The following is a 15,155-nucleotide window of genomic DNA, read 5'->3' as shown; positions in this document are numbered from 1 at the left end:
AGTAATAAAGTAAATGTTAATTATAGTTAACAAACTCCAAATATGTGATTTACGCAACTGAGTGCTCCACAATTAAGCTGCTTAAATCTTTGCACAGTAAATTAGCTATCATAACCAATTGCAATTATGATTAAAATGACCACAGTAACAAGCAAAGTTAATTTATATAACAAGCAGAAATTACAAAGTGCTTTACAGGAGGAACAAAAGAGGAAACTAAGATGAAAAAGAGATGCCAAAATACAAAAAAAAAAAAACAACAACAAATAAGTGTATATCCCACAAAGTAAAAGTTAAAATAAAATCAGGACAGAAAAGTAATACATTGTTGTTGTTGTTTTTAAAAGATGACTTTTAAATGTTTGTGTATGATATTCATAGGATAAAAAGTATGTATAAACAACGCCTGAAAATATAAAAATGAAATGGTGCAAATGTATAAATAAGGACCACTAGATGGCAGAATAGGAGCATGAATGATTCATTGCTGATGGAAGGTTTCTCTGTAACATGAGACTGATGAAGCAAATTAATCATGTTTCTGTGAAGCTTTGCAGATACCTGAAAGATTTAACCATCATAATTCAATTGAGGTAGAGACAAATAGTTGAAGGTTCAATTGATCCGAATTTAAACTAAAAAAGAAGCCACATCACCAAATTTTAAATCAAAGGATTGAAATTTGCCATGAGTCTTTGATTGACTAGAGACAGACAGCACCCTCTCTGATGCCTGTTAAAGGTCAGTAAGCTTTGTAAAAACAGCGGTAAAGCAGGCCTATATTTTCAATTATGATTATTAGTGAAACAATTTAAATGCTTATTTGTCATCATTAAAAGAACCTTTTTAATTATGTATGTGTATTTGAGTTCTAATGTTATGGTCAAAACTGTAAAAACTTGCAATCAAAAGAGATCAAATTGAGTTGTCTGTCTGCAGGGTGTGAAGGCAAATCACTGCATTAATATGTACAAATGCTTATGTGAACTTATGAAGGTTAAAAGTGCTTAGTGACAATTAAAGAAACCATGTTTGTGTATAGCATGAACAGTATGTTCCTGTGTGTTCCTATGCAAAAGAGGAACAAATAACATCTGTTCAGGCTGAAGGATTTCCTGTCATGTCTGTTTGGGTCTAACTGCATGTAGATAAGTCAAAACAACTCATAAAGGATGGTGGGAAAGAGATAAAGGAGTATTAGCCCCGGTCTTCGGGTGCTCTGCAGCAGCTTGTATGTCTGTGTCGAGTGTGCCAAACTCAAAGCATTAAATAAAGGGTGAAAATACTGTAGTCAGGTGCTCCAAACAGCCCCCTAAGACCCAGGAAGTCTACCACCCCTGAGGAACATTCGTAAATGACTCCCAAGGCGAGAAGAGACTGCCTGTAAGGATTATAGACTACAGTTAGAATGATATGGCTTCTAAAATTAAATATCAGGGGTTGACAGGTGAACACAAGAGCTTGTATCAGGATATGATGTCTTTGGATTGCAAGCACCAGTTACCTTTTTGCTAAAATCTAAAGGTTTGCTTAACAAAAGTTGGTAGCACTTTCAATAATGTACGTAATTCTGAAGCATTTATTGTAACCTTCTGTTCAAACATCCATCCATCCAGCAAATTAACAGCATAAAAATCCTCATAATAATACACTTGTCAAACATCAACCAAAACAAAAATGTCCTCTGCTACTACAAATATATATATATATATTTATATATATTCACATTAAATACCAATAAAACACAACACACAGGCAGCTGGCAACAAAATAAAGCAGAAAGCTTTACATGAAGGAGCTTGAATTGTCACATATTCCCATTTACCAAACCATATCAGTTAAAGACAAATAACAAATGAATTTAAATGTTAACTTACAGTTAGTTGGAGGTACAATCATTTATCCAAATGTAAAATAATGGATTGAAATTAGCCATGAGCCTCAACTTAACTGACAGGTCTTTAAAAATAAAAACTATACAACAGCTAAGAAAAACAAGTTTTCTGATTTTGTTAAAGGTCAATCATGTATGTAAAAACAGAAATAAAAGATGCCTAAAGTGAATAAGAATGTTTATATGTGTGACTTTACCTCAAATTTACATGTGTATGGTCAAAATTACGAATTGGGGCTTACTTTAATAGTTGTTGTACATTTTCTCTAGTAATTTTAGAAAAAAACAAATCAAATTGTGGTGTCTCTGTCGGTGGAGTGTGAGTTGTGGTGCAACATGTGAACACAAACTGTTGTAACAGAAACTCCAGAAAGAGTGACCCTTTTATTGAACATGCACTGGCTGTGTAATTATGTTTTTTTTTTTTTTTACGATTCTAGATGTCATTTACTCCAAAGAAATGATACTGATTCTGAAGCATTTAATGTTACCATGTTGTTCATGGAGAAAGTTTTTGAGTCCAAATATACCCCAGAGAGGAGATGCCACTGGGTCCAACAGCAGATCTGCCTCCACAGATGGATTTCCACAAGGCTTGTCCTTTCATCACTTCCCAGTCATTGTTTATGTGTCTACATCGTATACCTATGGTTCAGGGGCCTGATTTATGAAACAAGTGCAACAGGTCAGACAGCCATTTCCACAGCAGTGAGTCCTAGAAAGGAAAACCAAACTTCCAAGACATGAGCTCCGAAAGCTCTGGTTAACATTTGATCCCCTTTTCATTAAAAGCACAGTTATCGTTCTTTTTAGAACTGCTACTCTGTAAATCACGTGTGTGAATGGTCATGTGAATTTTCACTTTTGTGCTGCTTACGAACCCTTTTCCACACTCACTGCATTTATATGGTCTCTCGCCGGTATGAATCCTAATGTGTGTTTTCAAATCAGTTTGTTGACGAAAACTGTGTCCACACGTGTTACATTTAAATGGCTTTTCACCTGTGTGGGTTCTGATGTGCTTTTTCAGTGTTGTGCTGAGCGTGAATCTTTTCCTACATCGAGGGCATTTATAGGGCTTCTCACCCGTGTGCACTCGACGGTGATTTTTAAAAGACGAGGAATCTGTGAACTCCTTCCCGCAGTCGCCGCAGGTGTAAGGCTTCTCACCTGTGTGAATTCTCTTGTGCTTCGTCAAATTTGCGCCGCAGCTGAATTTTTTCCCACAGGTCTCGCAAGCGTATGGCTTCTCACCTGTGTGAGTCCTCATGTGTCTAGTAACGGCGGTCACCTGGGCGAACCTTTTCCCGCAAGTGTTGCACTTGAAAGGCTTTTCGCCAGTGTGGGTTTTCAGGTGTCGTTTCAAGGTTGACTTCTGGATGAACGTCCTTCCGCAGTAGCTGCATTTATAAGGCTTTTCACCCGTGTGGATTCTCATGTGAACTTTCAAGTTTTTCGTGTAAGAAAAGGTTTTACCGCACTCTTCGCACTTGTAAGGTTTGTTTTCTGGGTCTGGCTCAGTAGTGCCACTGGCTCTCGAGTTCCCATAGTCATGTTTCGCCTTTTGCTTTGGTGTAGGACTTGCAGTTGATGTGGCGCTCCCGCTGTTACATTTATTCTTTGATTTTGTCTCAATATTTGAAGCTGATCTCTCATCTCTATCCTTACTTTTCTTCTTTGGTTTTGGCTCAGTATTGGTAGTTGATGTGTTACCAGATTTCTTTGGTTTTGGATCAGTATTTGTAGTCGATGTTGTGCTTTCAGTGTTACATTTATTCTTTGGTTTTGGCTCAGTACTAAAAGCTGATCTTGCATCCACATGCTTACTTTTCTTCTTTGGTTGTGGCTCAATATCTGATGTGCTCCGAGCATCATCTTTCTTCCTCGGTTTTTGCTCAGTACTCGTAGTTGATGATGTGTTACTAGATTTCTTTGGTTTTGGCTCAATATTTGCAGTTGATGTTGTGCTTTCTGCATCACTTTTTTTCTTCTTTGGTTTTGGGTCTGTCTTTGTAGTTGATCTGCTCCCACTGTTACATTTATTGTTTGGTTTTGGCTCAATATTTGAAGCTGATCTTGCATCCCCGTGCTTACGCTTTGTCTTTGGTTTTGGATCAGTATTTGTAGTTGATCTTGTGTTTCCCACATTGCGTTTCTTCTTTGGTTTTGGCTCAGTCTCTGTAGTTGATGTTGCAATTGCATGGTTTTCAGTCCTGTGGTGTTGGTTATCTTCTATATGGGAGGAGTCAGATGGATGCTGATCAGTGTTTGGCTCTGATACTGCAGAGTTTGTAAAGTCAGATTCAGATCTAACCCATTTAATACAGATTTTCTCAAGAGGATCTTCCACTGCTACAGTCCGCCGAGCTTTGTCAGCAACTGAAAGCAAAAACTTGTCACTGTGTTCAGTTTGATCTGAAGCAGAGTTCAACTTCGCAGTATCATTTTCCTGCTCCAGTGCCAGCTGCTCCCCCTCCTGACTGGTGCAAGGTTCCTCCTGTTCCACTTTCATCTGTGGAGGCTGTGGGCCCTCTCGGCCCAGACTGGAGTTCCTCCCCTGGTTTCTGAGCTGCTGGTCAGCAAGAACCTCCTGTTTACAGACATGTTGCTGTGGGAGCTCTGGATAGAAGGACAAGAAATGGACATTAAAGATGTGTTTCTCCCTTGTGAGGCACTGTGCTGTATATCAAGGAACATACTATAAAAATAACTCTTGTTATAAGTCAGTATTTCACTCCTGTGACAATATAAACATTCAGGAGTCTTTAGTCAGGTCAACAAATCAGAAATAGAACATGAAAGGAAGTCAAAGCAGCTCAACTATGACTTAAAATTCTTTCTTGTGAAATTCATCTGTTTTAAAATGAGTGCTATACACTAAATGTTTATTGATTAGCTGTCTGACATTTGATGATGGTTGATATATCACTGTCTATTGTAGTTTACAGGTACATGTGTCATAAATTGAAGGACACTATGGTTGCTATAAATAGCCATACCCATGCATAATAGTAATGCTTAAGGATGGTTGCTCTGGAGGACCTTGTTAGTGTGACACACTGTGACACAAACCAGTGAGGCAACTAATTGACTGGGCTTCTTTGCTGTATTTTTCATTAACAGATCTATAGATCGCAGTAGAGGTTGTGGTTAAGGTTGTGTCTGTTTGTTATTCATTGTAGAGGTGGAAATTTACAAAACAATAAACAAGTTCAACTACAAGTATTTAGAGCTGCAGCAATTAGTCAATTTATCAATTAACTGTTTGACAAAGAATTAATCTGCACCTGTTTTTGATAATCAGTGAATTTTAATGAAAATTTTCAAGCAAAAAATGCCAAAAATCCGCTGGACTTTCTGCTTTTCTTTGTCATATAACGTGAATGTCTTTTATCAAACAAATCAAGACATTTGAACTCATCACTTTGAGCTGTGAGATATCATAACATTTTTCACTATTTTGTTATGATACCTAAATAATTAATCGATCAGTGGAGAAAATAATCCGCAGATTATTATATGGATTGGATATGAAATTTGAATTGTTATTATTACTGCTTTCTGTTATTATTTCTACTTCATCTGAATGGAAATACTTTCTGTTCTACCAAAACTGCTATCTATTTATCAAGCTACATCTAAGACAGGAAATTCTGCAAATTCCCCTGTGGGGACAAATAACGTGTTTTGAATTGAAGTGATAATGACGGAAGAAGAAAAAGATATGTCAACTTCAGAAATGTGACGTTAGATTAACTGGCCTCCTTCTTTGCTGTATTTTTCATTGACAAGTTTAAAGACGTGATATTCATTATAGCAAAAAACATAGTAGCCGTTTGAACTTGTGTCATCGACAATAAAAAAAAAAAAGACAGTAACTGTGCCACATTTTAAACGATTTTTAAAATATGAAATCAAGTTAGGCTATTAGAAAAGTCAGCAAGGAGGTCAGAGGTCGATAAAATACACAAATATCCGAGAGGCGTACGTTCACGTGTCAAATATTGGACTTTATCTATCCGTTAGTCATAAAAAGCTACAAGTAGGCCTAATAAAATCATTTTACTGACCTGTCCTGTGCAGCCTTATCTCTGGCTTCAAAAGGATATCCAACAGTCTGCGTTGACGAGAGATCTCCTCCTCATACACAACTATAGTCTGCTCACATACTCCTAATATTTCCTCCGCAGCAGCAGTTAGTCTCCCGTTGATTAACTTCTTCAAAACCGCAGACATTTTCAATAAAGTAAGGACTGAATTTGTGTCGCTGTTAATAAAAGACAGTGTGCAGTTGTTCGTTTAACTGAGCGGAAACACTGCTTCCTGCCCACGCTCTTCACAGTTTATCTATAGATCAGACATAACCTTACGAAATCGAAAGAGGGCAGGTCTCATAATCCGGATCTGACAAGTCCTGCAGAAAGCGCATTTCAGGCGAAATTATAAGAGTAAGTTTTTCTACCTTTTGCAAATGACTCACGGTGTATTTCTGTCCATCAGTTCTCCAGAAAGTAAATTAATAGGAAGTTTTGGCTTGTTTATGGTAGGGTTTGTATAAAATACAGCTGCAAGCATCAACACTGAAATTACATTATAGATTTATTATAGCTCGATGAGATAAAACATTCACAGAACATTAGTTTGTTTCTACAGAACAAATGTGCGGCATCTGCAGATTGCAAAAATAGGTTGCACTATAAAAAACAAACTCAGTTCCCAAAAGTCAACGCATTAAAAGGCATTTAGACAACAATCTCCCAAGTACAATCAATAACACAAACTCTGATGTAAAAATATAATACACGTTATTATGTCCACCATTTTTGTGTATTTAAACAACTGTCATGAAACTTTTGCAAGGCACAAAACGGGATTTGGCTGTTATGTACGTCATCTGATTTGATTGTCCATTTGGGTCTGCAGAACTGTTTTCACCAGTTTCAAGATGCCTCATGAAAATTTTAAAAATATTTACAGGTTTTTGGCAATTTCTCAATAAGACAATATTTATTCCACACAACAATTTACAGATTCTGAGAACTGAATCCAAGACCGCCTCAGGAACAACAGAGGGGCAACCCTGCAAGATCCTTCAAGATCTCTGAAGCAATCAGATTACCCTTTTTTTCCAGTCTGAACAAGATTTCCATCATTCTCAGTCACTGAGTTACCATGGTGATACTGAGCCACCATTACAACCGCCAAAAGCCAGGAATCAGGGTCGTTCAGATACATATAAAAGCTGAAGCAGGTTTTACTTCTGTCGCCACACAATGTGATGGCCAATCAAATACATGCAAGCGCACATTTTGTAATGAAACCAGCATAAATCTACAGTTTACACAGAAGATGAAATGATAGTCAATGTTTGCAGAGTTATAGAATCTTTTCTCACAAAAACAAAAACCTTTGTGCAATGTTTCTTCATCTGATAAGCCTTCAAACTCTTATCTACTACTACAATGATCATTTCTGGATTGTATTTCATCTACTTAACAGTACCTGAAGCCACAAGCTTTTAACACAGAGACATTTTTAATCCAGAGCTAGTTTGTTCATACACTTAACTCAGTTACTGCAGCTAATATGACATCTTTTAAAATTACAAGCACAAAGTAACTTCCTTAAAAAATTTTAGGTATCTGTAGCATGGGCGTAGGTTTAGTTTTGACTTTGGTAGGAACTTTTTTTTTTTGTCAGACGGCCAAAATAATTGTATATGTGTACTTGCTCTATTATCACTCTTTTCTTTCATAGGCACATGTGCACACACACATACACACAGACATAAAGAGCCTGACTCTGCAAAATGTTTACTGAATATACATAAATATAACGTATCATCAGGTCAAGTATCCCCAATATCCTGCTCTTTCACTCTTTATAATAATAGCGCACTTGTTTGCGGAAAACCCACAAACCTGGCAGGTAAAATGGATAGGTAAAAATATTGTTAGGGACAATGCAGTAACGCCTTGATATTGGTAGGGACATGTCCCTACCGTCCATACCTAAATCTACGCCCATGACCGGTCCAGTAGCACATCTACCTCAGTGTAATACATTCAATTTTATAAGTATGCTGTATCATATGGAGACATTTTTTAAGCAGTGGAGCTCTCTGCAGCCTTTATGTGGACATTTTTGTGCTTGTTGAGTTTTGTCCAGGTGGAGAACTTTTCTCCGCAAGTACTGCATTGATACGGTTTTTCCCCAGTATGTGTCCTAATGTGTTCTGTCAAGTCTGTTTTGTAACTAAACATCTTCTCACATATGTTGCACTTATACGGCTTTTCACCGGTGTGCGTTCTGACGTGCCTTTTCAAAGTCGTCCTGGTGGCAAATCTTCTCTTGCACCAGGAACACTTGAAAGGCTTCTCCCCCGTGTGCACTCGCCGGTGATTCTTGAAAGACGAAGAATCCGCGAACTCCTTCCCGCAGTCGCTGCAGGTGTAAGGCTTCTCCCCTGTGTGAATCCTCATGTGTTTTTTCATATTCACGCATGAGCTGAAGTTTTTCCCACAAGTGCTGCAAGTGTACGGCTTTTCCCCGGTGTGAACTCTGACATGCAGGTCGTGATTATAACGCCGGTTGAATCCTTTTCCGCAAACATCGCATTTGAAAGGCTTCTCGACAGAGTGAATTACCATGTGTTTATTCAAATCCCAACTCTCCCTGAACATTGTGCCACATGTTTCGCATTTAAAAGTCTTTTCAACAGTGTGGGATTTCATGTGAAATTTGTAGTTTTTGAAATTAGTCATTACTTTGCCGCACCTGTCACACTTGTACGGATTATCATCATCTTGTGTATTTCCAGTTGATGTTCTGTTCCCATTTTTCTTTTTCGATTTTGGTTCAGTACCTTCATTTGATGTTGTGCTCCCATTGCTCCGTTGACCACTTGACGTTTTTCTAGTTGATGCTGTACTGTCAGCCCTACGTCTCTTATTTGGTCTCTGGTCGGTGCTCCCATTTGATGTTGCGCTCCCATCGTTAAGTCTCTTACGTGATGTTGGCTCTTTACTTTTTGTGGACATTGTGTTTCCATCGTCGGGTTTCCTATTTGGTGTTTGCTTAGTACTTCCATTTGATGTTCTTGTCTCATCGTTACATTTCTTATTTGGTGTTGGTTTAGTCTTTGAAGTTGTTGCTTTCTCATCATTGGGTTTCTTATTTAGTGTTGGCTCAGTATTTCCAGTTGAGGTCATGTTCTCATTGTCATGTTTATTATTTGGAGCTGGCTTTGGCTTGTCACCTCTACTTGATGTGGCCTTCTCATTTGGTGTTGGCTCACTATTTCCTTTTGGTGTTGTGCTCTTATCAATATGTTTCTTATTTGGTGTTGGTTCAGTACTTTTACTTGATGTTGTGTTCTCAATATCATCTTTCTTCTTTGGTGTTGTCTTGGTGTCTCTACCTGATGTGGCCTTCTCATTTGGGGTTGGCTCACTATTTCCATTTGGTGTTGTGTTCTTATTGATATGTTTCTTATTTGATGTTGGCTCAGTACTTTTACTTAATGTTGTGTTCTCAACATTACGTGTCTTTTTCGGTGTCGGCTCTGTACTTCCAGTTGAAGTTGTTTTCCCATCATTGGGTTTCTTATTTGTTGTTGGCTTGTTACATCTACCTCTTGATGTATTCTCATTTGGTCTTGGATCACTATTTCCATTTTCTGGTGTGTTTTCATCATTGTGTTTCTTATTTGATGTTGGCTCAGTGCTTTTGGTTGATGTTGTATTCTCAACATTGGGTGTCTTTTTCGGTGTTGGCTTGGTACCTCTAGTGGATGTTGTGTTAAGTTTTTTGCTTGGTGTTGTTTCAGTACTTTTAGTTGATGTTGTATTCTCCCCATTACGTTCCTGATTTGGTGTTAGCTCAGTACCAGTTGTGGTTGATGTTTTATTCCCATCAAGACATTTCTTATTTGGCGTTGGCTCACTACTTCCATTTGATGTTGCATTCTCATCATTGCATCTCATTTGTGGTGTTGACTCAGTTCTTGTAGCTGATGTTTTTCCATCATTGGGTTTCTCATTTGGTGTTGGCTCAGTACCTGAATTTGATGCTGTGGTCCCATTGGTACATCTCTTTTGTGGTGCAGTCTCGATATCTCTGGTTGATGTTGGGTTCTCATCGTTACCTTTATTGTTTGGTGTTGGCTCACTAATTCCAGTTGATGTTGTGGTCTCACTGTTACTTTTCTCATTAGGTTTTAGCTCAGTAGTACTGGTCGGTGTTGTGTTCTCGATGTTACATTTCCTGTTTGATGTAGGCTCACTACTTCTAGCCGATGTTGTGGTTTGATTGTTTCTGGTTAGTGTTGTTTTCTTATCGTTTGGTTTCTTATTTGGTGTTGGCTCAGTACATTCATTTGAAGTTGTGTTCCCATCTTTGCTCTTCTTGTTTAGTGTTTGCTCAGTACTCGTAGCTGTCATGTTCTCATCACAGCTTTTTTTATTTTGTGTTGACTGAATACGTCCAGTTGGCGTTGCACTTCCATGGTTATGAGTTATGTGATCTTGGCTCTCAGCTACACGAGAGCTGTGAGAGAGAGGATGGTCACTGTTTGGTTCTGATCCTGCAGAACTCTCCCTGTCAGATCCTGATCCCAGATCTTTGTTTGATCGAGGATCTTTCTTCGCTGCACTCTGAGTTTGGTCAGGATCCAAAGGCTGAGTCTGATCACTGCGTACACTTCCCTCATGAGTCAACTTAGAGGCATCAGTCTCCTGTTGCAGTGATGCCTGCTGTTGTTTCTGACTGATGCTCACTTCCTCGTGTTCATGTTTAACCTGTGGGGGATCTTGTTGGACCAGACTGGCGTTTGTCTCCCGGTTACTGCGTTGCGGCTGCTGGTCCAGGAGAACCTCCTCCTCCTTATGGACAGATGTCTGTGGGAGCTCTAAAGGGAAGGACAAAAGAATGTAAAAATTATGAAATGCTGTACATATAACCAATATCTAACAGGTGTGATAACTGCTCAAGGAATCTGTAATGAACCACAATCTGGAATTAATTAATCTGGAACCACAAGAGCTCCCCTACTAGATTTTAAGAAATTGCAGTGAATGTGAATGTATGAGTGTACTACAATATACCCCAGAGCCAAAATCTGTATTTATGAGGTAATATAGTCCTAACTGCACAGTTATTTTGGACAGATGATATATAAATTGTATAAACTGTGCAGTGGTGATCGTATATTGCCACATAATGGTATCTGGTTAAACCTGTAATGAGGTGAACATTTAAAGCAAGTCTGTTTGTTGCACACCTTTTTCTTTTGCACTTTTGTTGTAAAAATAATTTTCAGACTCCACAAAAGTTGTTTAAAGAAAAATTAAAATATTTTTATAGTGTAAAAATGTCTGACAGCTTCTTTAGTGTTGTTTTCTTTTTTGCTAAACTTAATGTCTAAAATAAATGTTACAACCACCACTGAATTTCAGATAGGGCAAGGAAGAAGGGGTGAATAATATCTTCTTCTGGATATATCAATGGCTAGAAAAGCCCCTGTTCCAACACGCAGGTTTACTGGATATGATTGGATAACTGAGTAAAATCTACAAACATCTCAAAATTGGAACATATACTTATGTGCTAGAGATGTGCTAAGACTTTTTCAAGGCTTCCATTTACCCAGATAACTCAGTTAACATGGGAATTGACATTGATCCATGCAGTGTAGATGAAGGTCAGTGGTCTAAGTAAAAAGGTGGACATCTCTTGAATATATATGTGGATACTGCAGCTCAACCCTAGTGAGAAAACGTTACATTAAACAAAACCTTACGTCACACAGACAATTTCCATCATAAGCACGAAAGTTAATTATTGACCCTGGAAATAAAAGTTTGCCAAAACAATTAAAACTCAAGGTCAACTTGCTATTTTTTATCCAAGAGCTTTTGACTGTATAACACCCATCAGCAGGTTAAACAAAGTGCTGTGGTTGAAATCATAATATTATTGAGCTGGCATGTGAACATGCAAACTCAACCTGCGGATTAAGGTGGAGACACTGTATCACACAGCTTTTTTTTAAACTGTGTGATACAGTTAAAAAAGCTCCGGAAAAAGCTTGATTAGGGATTGCTGTGTCAAACTCTTTTTGTGTTATTACTTGTTTTGTTTTCAAGAGCCAAAAGGCTTAGTAAATTGATAGAAAATTATCTGACAGCAGTTTAGATGAATGATCAATTGTTACTGTTACTTTTAAAGCAAAAATCCAGTTGTTCCAGTTTCTTATACATGAATATTTGCTGGTTTTCTTATTCCTATATGATAACAAATTGAATATGATCAGGATTTGGACTATTGGTTGGACAAATTAGAGGATGTTATCTTGAGCCCTGGAAAATTGTGATGGGCATTTTCACTCATTTCTGAAATTGTATAAACCGATTAACAGATCAGCAGATTAATCAATAATGAAAAATAGCCTAATCATTAGTTCCAGCCATGTTGTTTTCATTAATTCAGAAAACTGTTTAGTTGTTAGTAAAGGGTCGTTAGACCTCAAGGATACATGCAGTGAGTTTTGTTGGGTAACACTGAATGTGAACATAACTTTTGATGGTTTGATATAATATGACGTGATATATTTATGGATTACAGACAAAAAACAAAAATCCAAGGAATAACATGTTGAAAGTGAAAATGCATATTTTGGATATATTTACCAGAAAACTCCACAGGGCACCTTTACCTAAGAGTACAGAAGTATCATCAGTAAAATGTAATTAAGTATCAACAGTAAAAGTTACTTGTTCGGTCAAAAAATTACCCTTTTTTCATTTAAATTAAACCACCTGAGAATTTTAGAGGGGAAATGAAACATGAAAATAAGCTCAAACTGCTTTAAGGGGTCATAGGGCAAAAGTTTGAGACTACTGGTTTAATCATTAATAATACATTTAAAGTCCCACTCCACTCAAAAATGCATTTTCCTCTTGGATGTTAACTTTGAGGTTCACTCTGCAGAATGATAGCCTATATTTACAGAGTTTGTCACTAGAAGGATGTTTTCACATTTATCTGCTGAAAGTGGAAAATATCTCAACTGCAGTTTGCTCACCTTAAATCTCAGTTTACGATGTTTACCTACGAGCATGATTTGTGAGATCACAACTATTTTGGAGCCAGTAATGGCCCAGTATGCAATTTACAACCAATCTTACAAACAATCTTGAAGCCTCACAGTGCACATACACTGAGGATGAATTTACAGTGAAGCACTAGCACTTTAGGGCTGCAACTAGCAATTATTTTCATTATTGATTAATCTGTCAGTTATTTTCTCGATTCATCGATCAGTTGCTGGGTCTGTAAAATGTAAGAAAATGGTGAAAAATCACTGTTTCCCAAAACTCAAGATGCAACCTCAAATGTCTTGTTTTGTCCTGACCAACAGTCCACAAACCAAAGATATTTAAGAAGCAGGAATCAGAGAAAAAGTTGCAGATTAATTGATCGTTTAGTTAACTAATCACTGCAGCTCTACAGCAGTTAAACTTTTAAGATAAAAAAATGCATATTCATAGATTCTTGATTTTAGAATGAGGGAGAGGGAGTAAATGTAGTTTTAAAAATTAATTAAGAACAAGTTAGTTTAATTTTTTTTGGTGGAAAAACCATATTAGACACACATTATTATTCAAAGAGGAACATTTTTATAGATCTTAAAACATATCTTGAGGAGATATTTACATCTATCTGATAAAAATAGCTAGTAAATTAAAATAAAGTAGCATAGAATAGAAACTGTATTTGAGTAAATTTACTTAATTACTTTACACCACTATTGTTGACAGAGAATAGTTCACCATGGCAACAGTAGATAAGGTATACAACCCTTCAATGAATAGCCTATGTGACCGAAGTACAGTCGCCACTTCCGCATGTAAGGTGCCGTCACGTGTAGCTTGTATGGAAATACTATTCAATCTAAAATAAGTATACTAAAGTTTAAGCCAACTAATGTGGACAGATCTAATTTACGTACCAACCTACCATGCTCGACTATAATCAATCCCAGCATTGTTATAGAAACCAAATCCACACGTGTCAAACCGGTCTGTCTGAATGTAAGGCGATGCTCAACTGAAATGATCGTGTGTGTGTGTGTGTGTGTGCACCAATTCCGTCGACAGTTTGACAGAGAATATACGTCAAAAGCAAAGCACTTTGAGATTTAACCAACCTGTCCTGTGTAGCCTTAACTGAGGTGTCAAAACGGTGTCCAACAGTCTCCGTTGACGAACGATTTCTTCCTCGTAATCTTCTATCTTCCTCTCAAAGGCTCCAAGTATTTCCTGCGCAGCCGCCGTCAGTCGATCACAGACAAACTTTCTCATACTCATGACTGACGACATTTTTGTTAGAATGAAATCTGATGAAATCTGAGATACTTTTTCTTGCTAAAACTTCAGCAAACTCTTGAAGTTCACCGGACTGAACGCGCATACGCTGGTTCGCTGTTTACTTCCGCATTAGACTTGTAAAGAACCTCTACGCTCATACTGCCACTTACTGTCCGGAGTGCGTGGTCTCGTTAGTACCCTGCTGCAGGTTATCTACTTTCATCAGAATCAGAATCATCTTTATTGGCCAAGTATGCTCACGAATACAAGGAATTTCACTCTGGTTTATAGTCTCTCGATGTACGTACACAAAATAACAACATAACAATCTTTAGAAAGATACACAAGGAAGGACTATATGAGCGACAGATGAAACCGTCCCTGCGAGCTGTAAACAGGACGTAGATGGTGCAAAGAAGTGAAGAGTGCACGAGTGCTGAGATAGATATTAAATGGCTAAAAAAAAATGACATGTTACTTTATTAATATACATATAATAGGTGGTTATGTGCAGTATATACAGCCTGTTCAAATATACAGTAATGAATTAAATGTAGGATATTGCACTAAAATAAATATATATAATTTGTAGGTGCAGTGGGTATTATAGTGTTGCAGCTTTACTGTAGAGTGTCTGAATTAACTGTTCATGAGTGTGACAGCAAAGGGGAAGAAACTGTTCCTGTGTCTGGTGGTTTTGGTCAACAGTGGTCTGTAGCGCCTACAGGGGGGAGGGGATGGTTGGAACAGGTTATGTCCAGGGTGTGAGGGGTCTGCAGTGATTTTCCCTGCTCAAGAGGTGTACAGGTCATGGTTGGTGGGCAGGTCAGCTCTGATAATCTTTTCTGCAGACCTGAATATCCCTTGTAGTCTGTTCCTGTCCAGACAGTGAC

The 15,155-nt window shown here is 37.8% G+C and overlaps 1 protein-coding gene across 2 annotated transcripts; it reads right to left on the bottom strand.

Moving 5' to 3' along the window:
* Positions 1–378: 378 nt before the first annotated feature.
* LOC121903959 (zinc finger protein 184-like) lies at positions 379–14,601 on the bottom strand. Of its 2 annotated transcripts, XM_042421408.1 has the most exons (3): positions 14,103–14,601; positions 8,029–10,802; positions 379–3,404 (listed from the first exon to the last, which is right to left on the bottom strand). In XM_042421408.1, the coding sequence occupies exons 1-3, from the start codon at positions 14,272–14,274 to the stop codon at positions 2,658–2,660; spliced, it is 3,693 nt and encodes a 1,230-aa protein (XP_042277342.1). In that variant the 5' UTR covers positions 14,275–14,601; the 3' UTR covers positions 379–2,657. The 2 variants fall into 2 exon arrangements, with proteins under 2 accessions (XP_042277342.1, XP_042277341.1); XM_042421407.1 differs by lacking the exons at positions 379–3,404; positions 14,103–14,601 and adding an exon at positions 12,583–12,604 and having other exon boundaries at positions 6,481–10,802.
* Positions 14,602–15,155: the final 554 nt, after the last annotated feature.

Source organism: Thunnus maccoyii, chromosome 9 (genome assembly GCF_910596095.1).
Source record: "Thunnus maccoyii chromosome 9, fThuMac1.1, whole genome shotgun sequence".
Lineage (NCBI taxonomy): Eukaryota > Metazoa > Chordata > Actinopteri > Scombriformes > Scombridae > Thunnus > Thunnus maccoyii.
This window is presented reverse-complemented; position numbering and strand designations above follow the sequence as displayed.

Coding starts and splice junctions, on each gene's coding strand:
- LOC121903959 (XM_042421408.1), bottom strand. CDS start 14,274: ATGTCGTCAGTCATGAGTATGAGAAAGTTTGTCTGTGATCGACTGACG. Junction 10,803..14,102: donor GTTAAGGCTACACAGGACAG/GTTGGTTAAATC, acceptor CCTTCCCTTTAG/AGCTCCCACAGACATCTGTC. Junction 3,405..8,028: donor ACAAGCACAAAAATGTCCAC/ATAAAGGCTGCA, acceptor ACTGAGCCAGAC/CCAGAAAACAAACCTTACAA.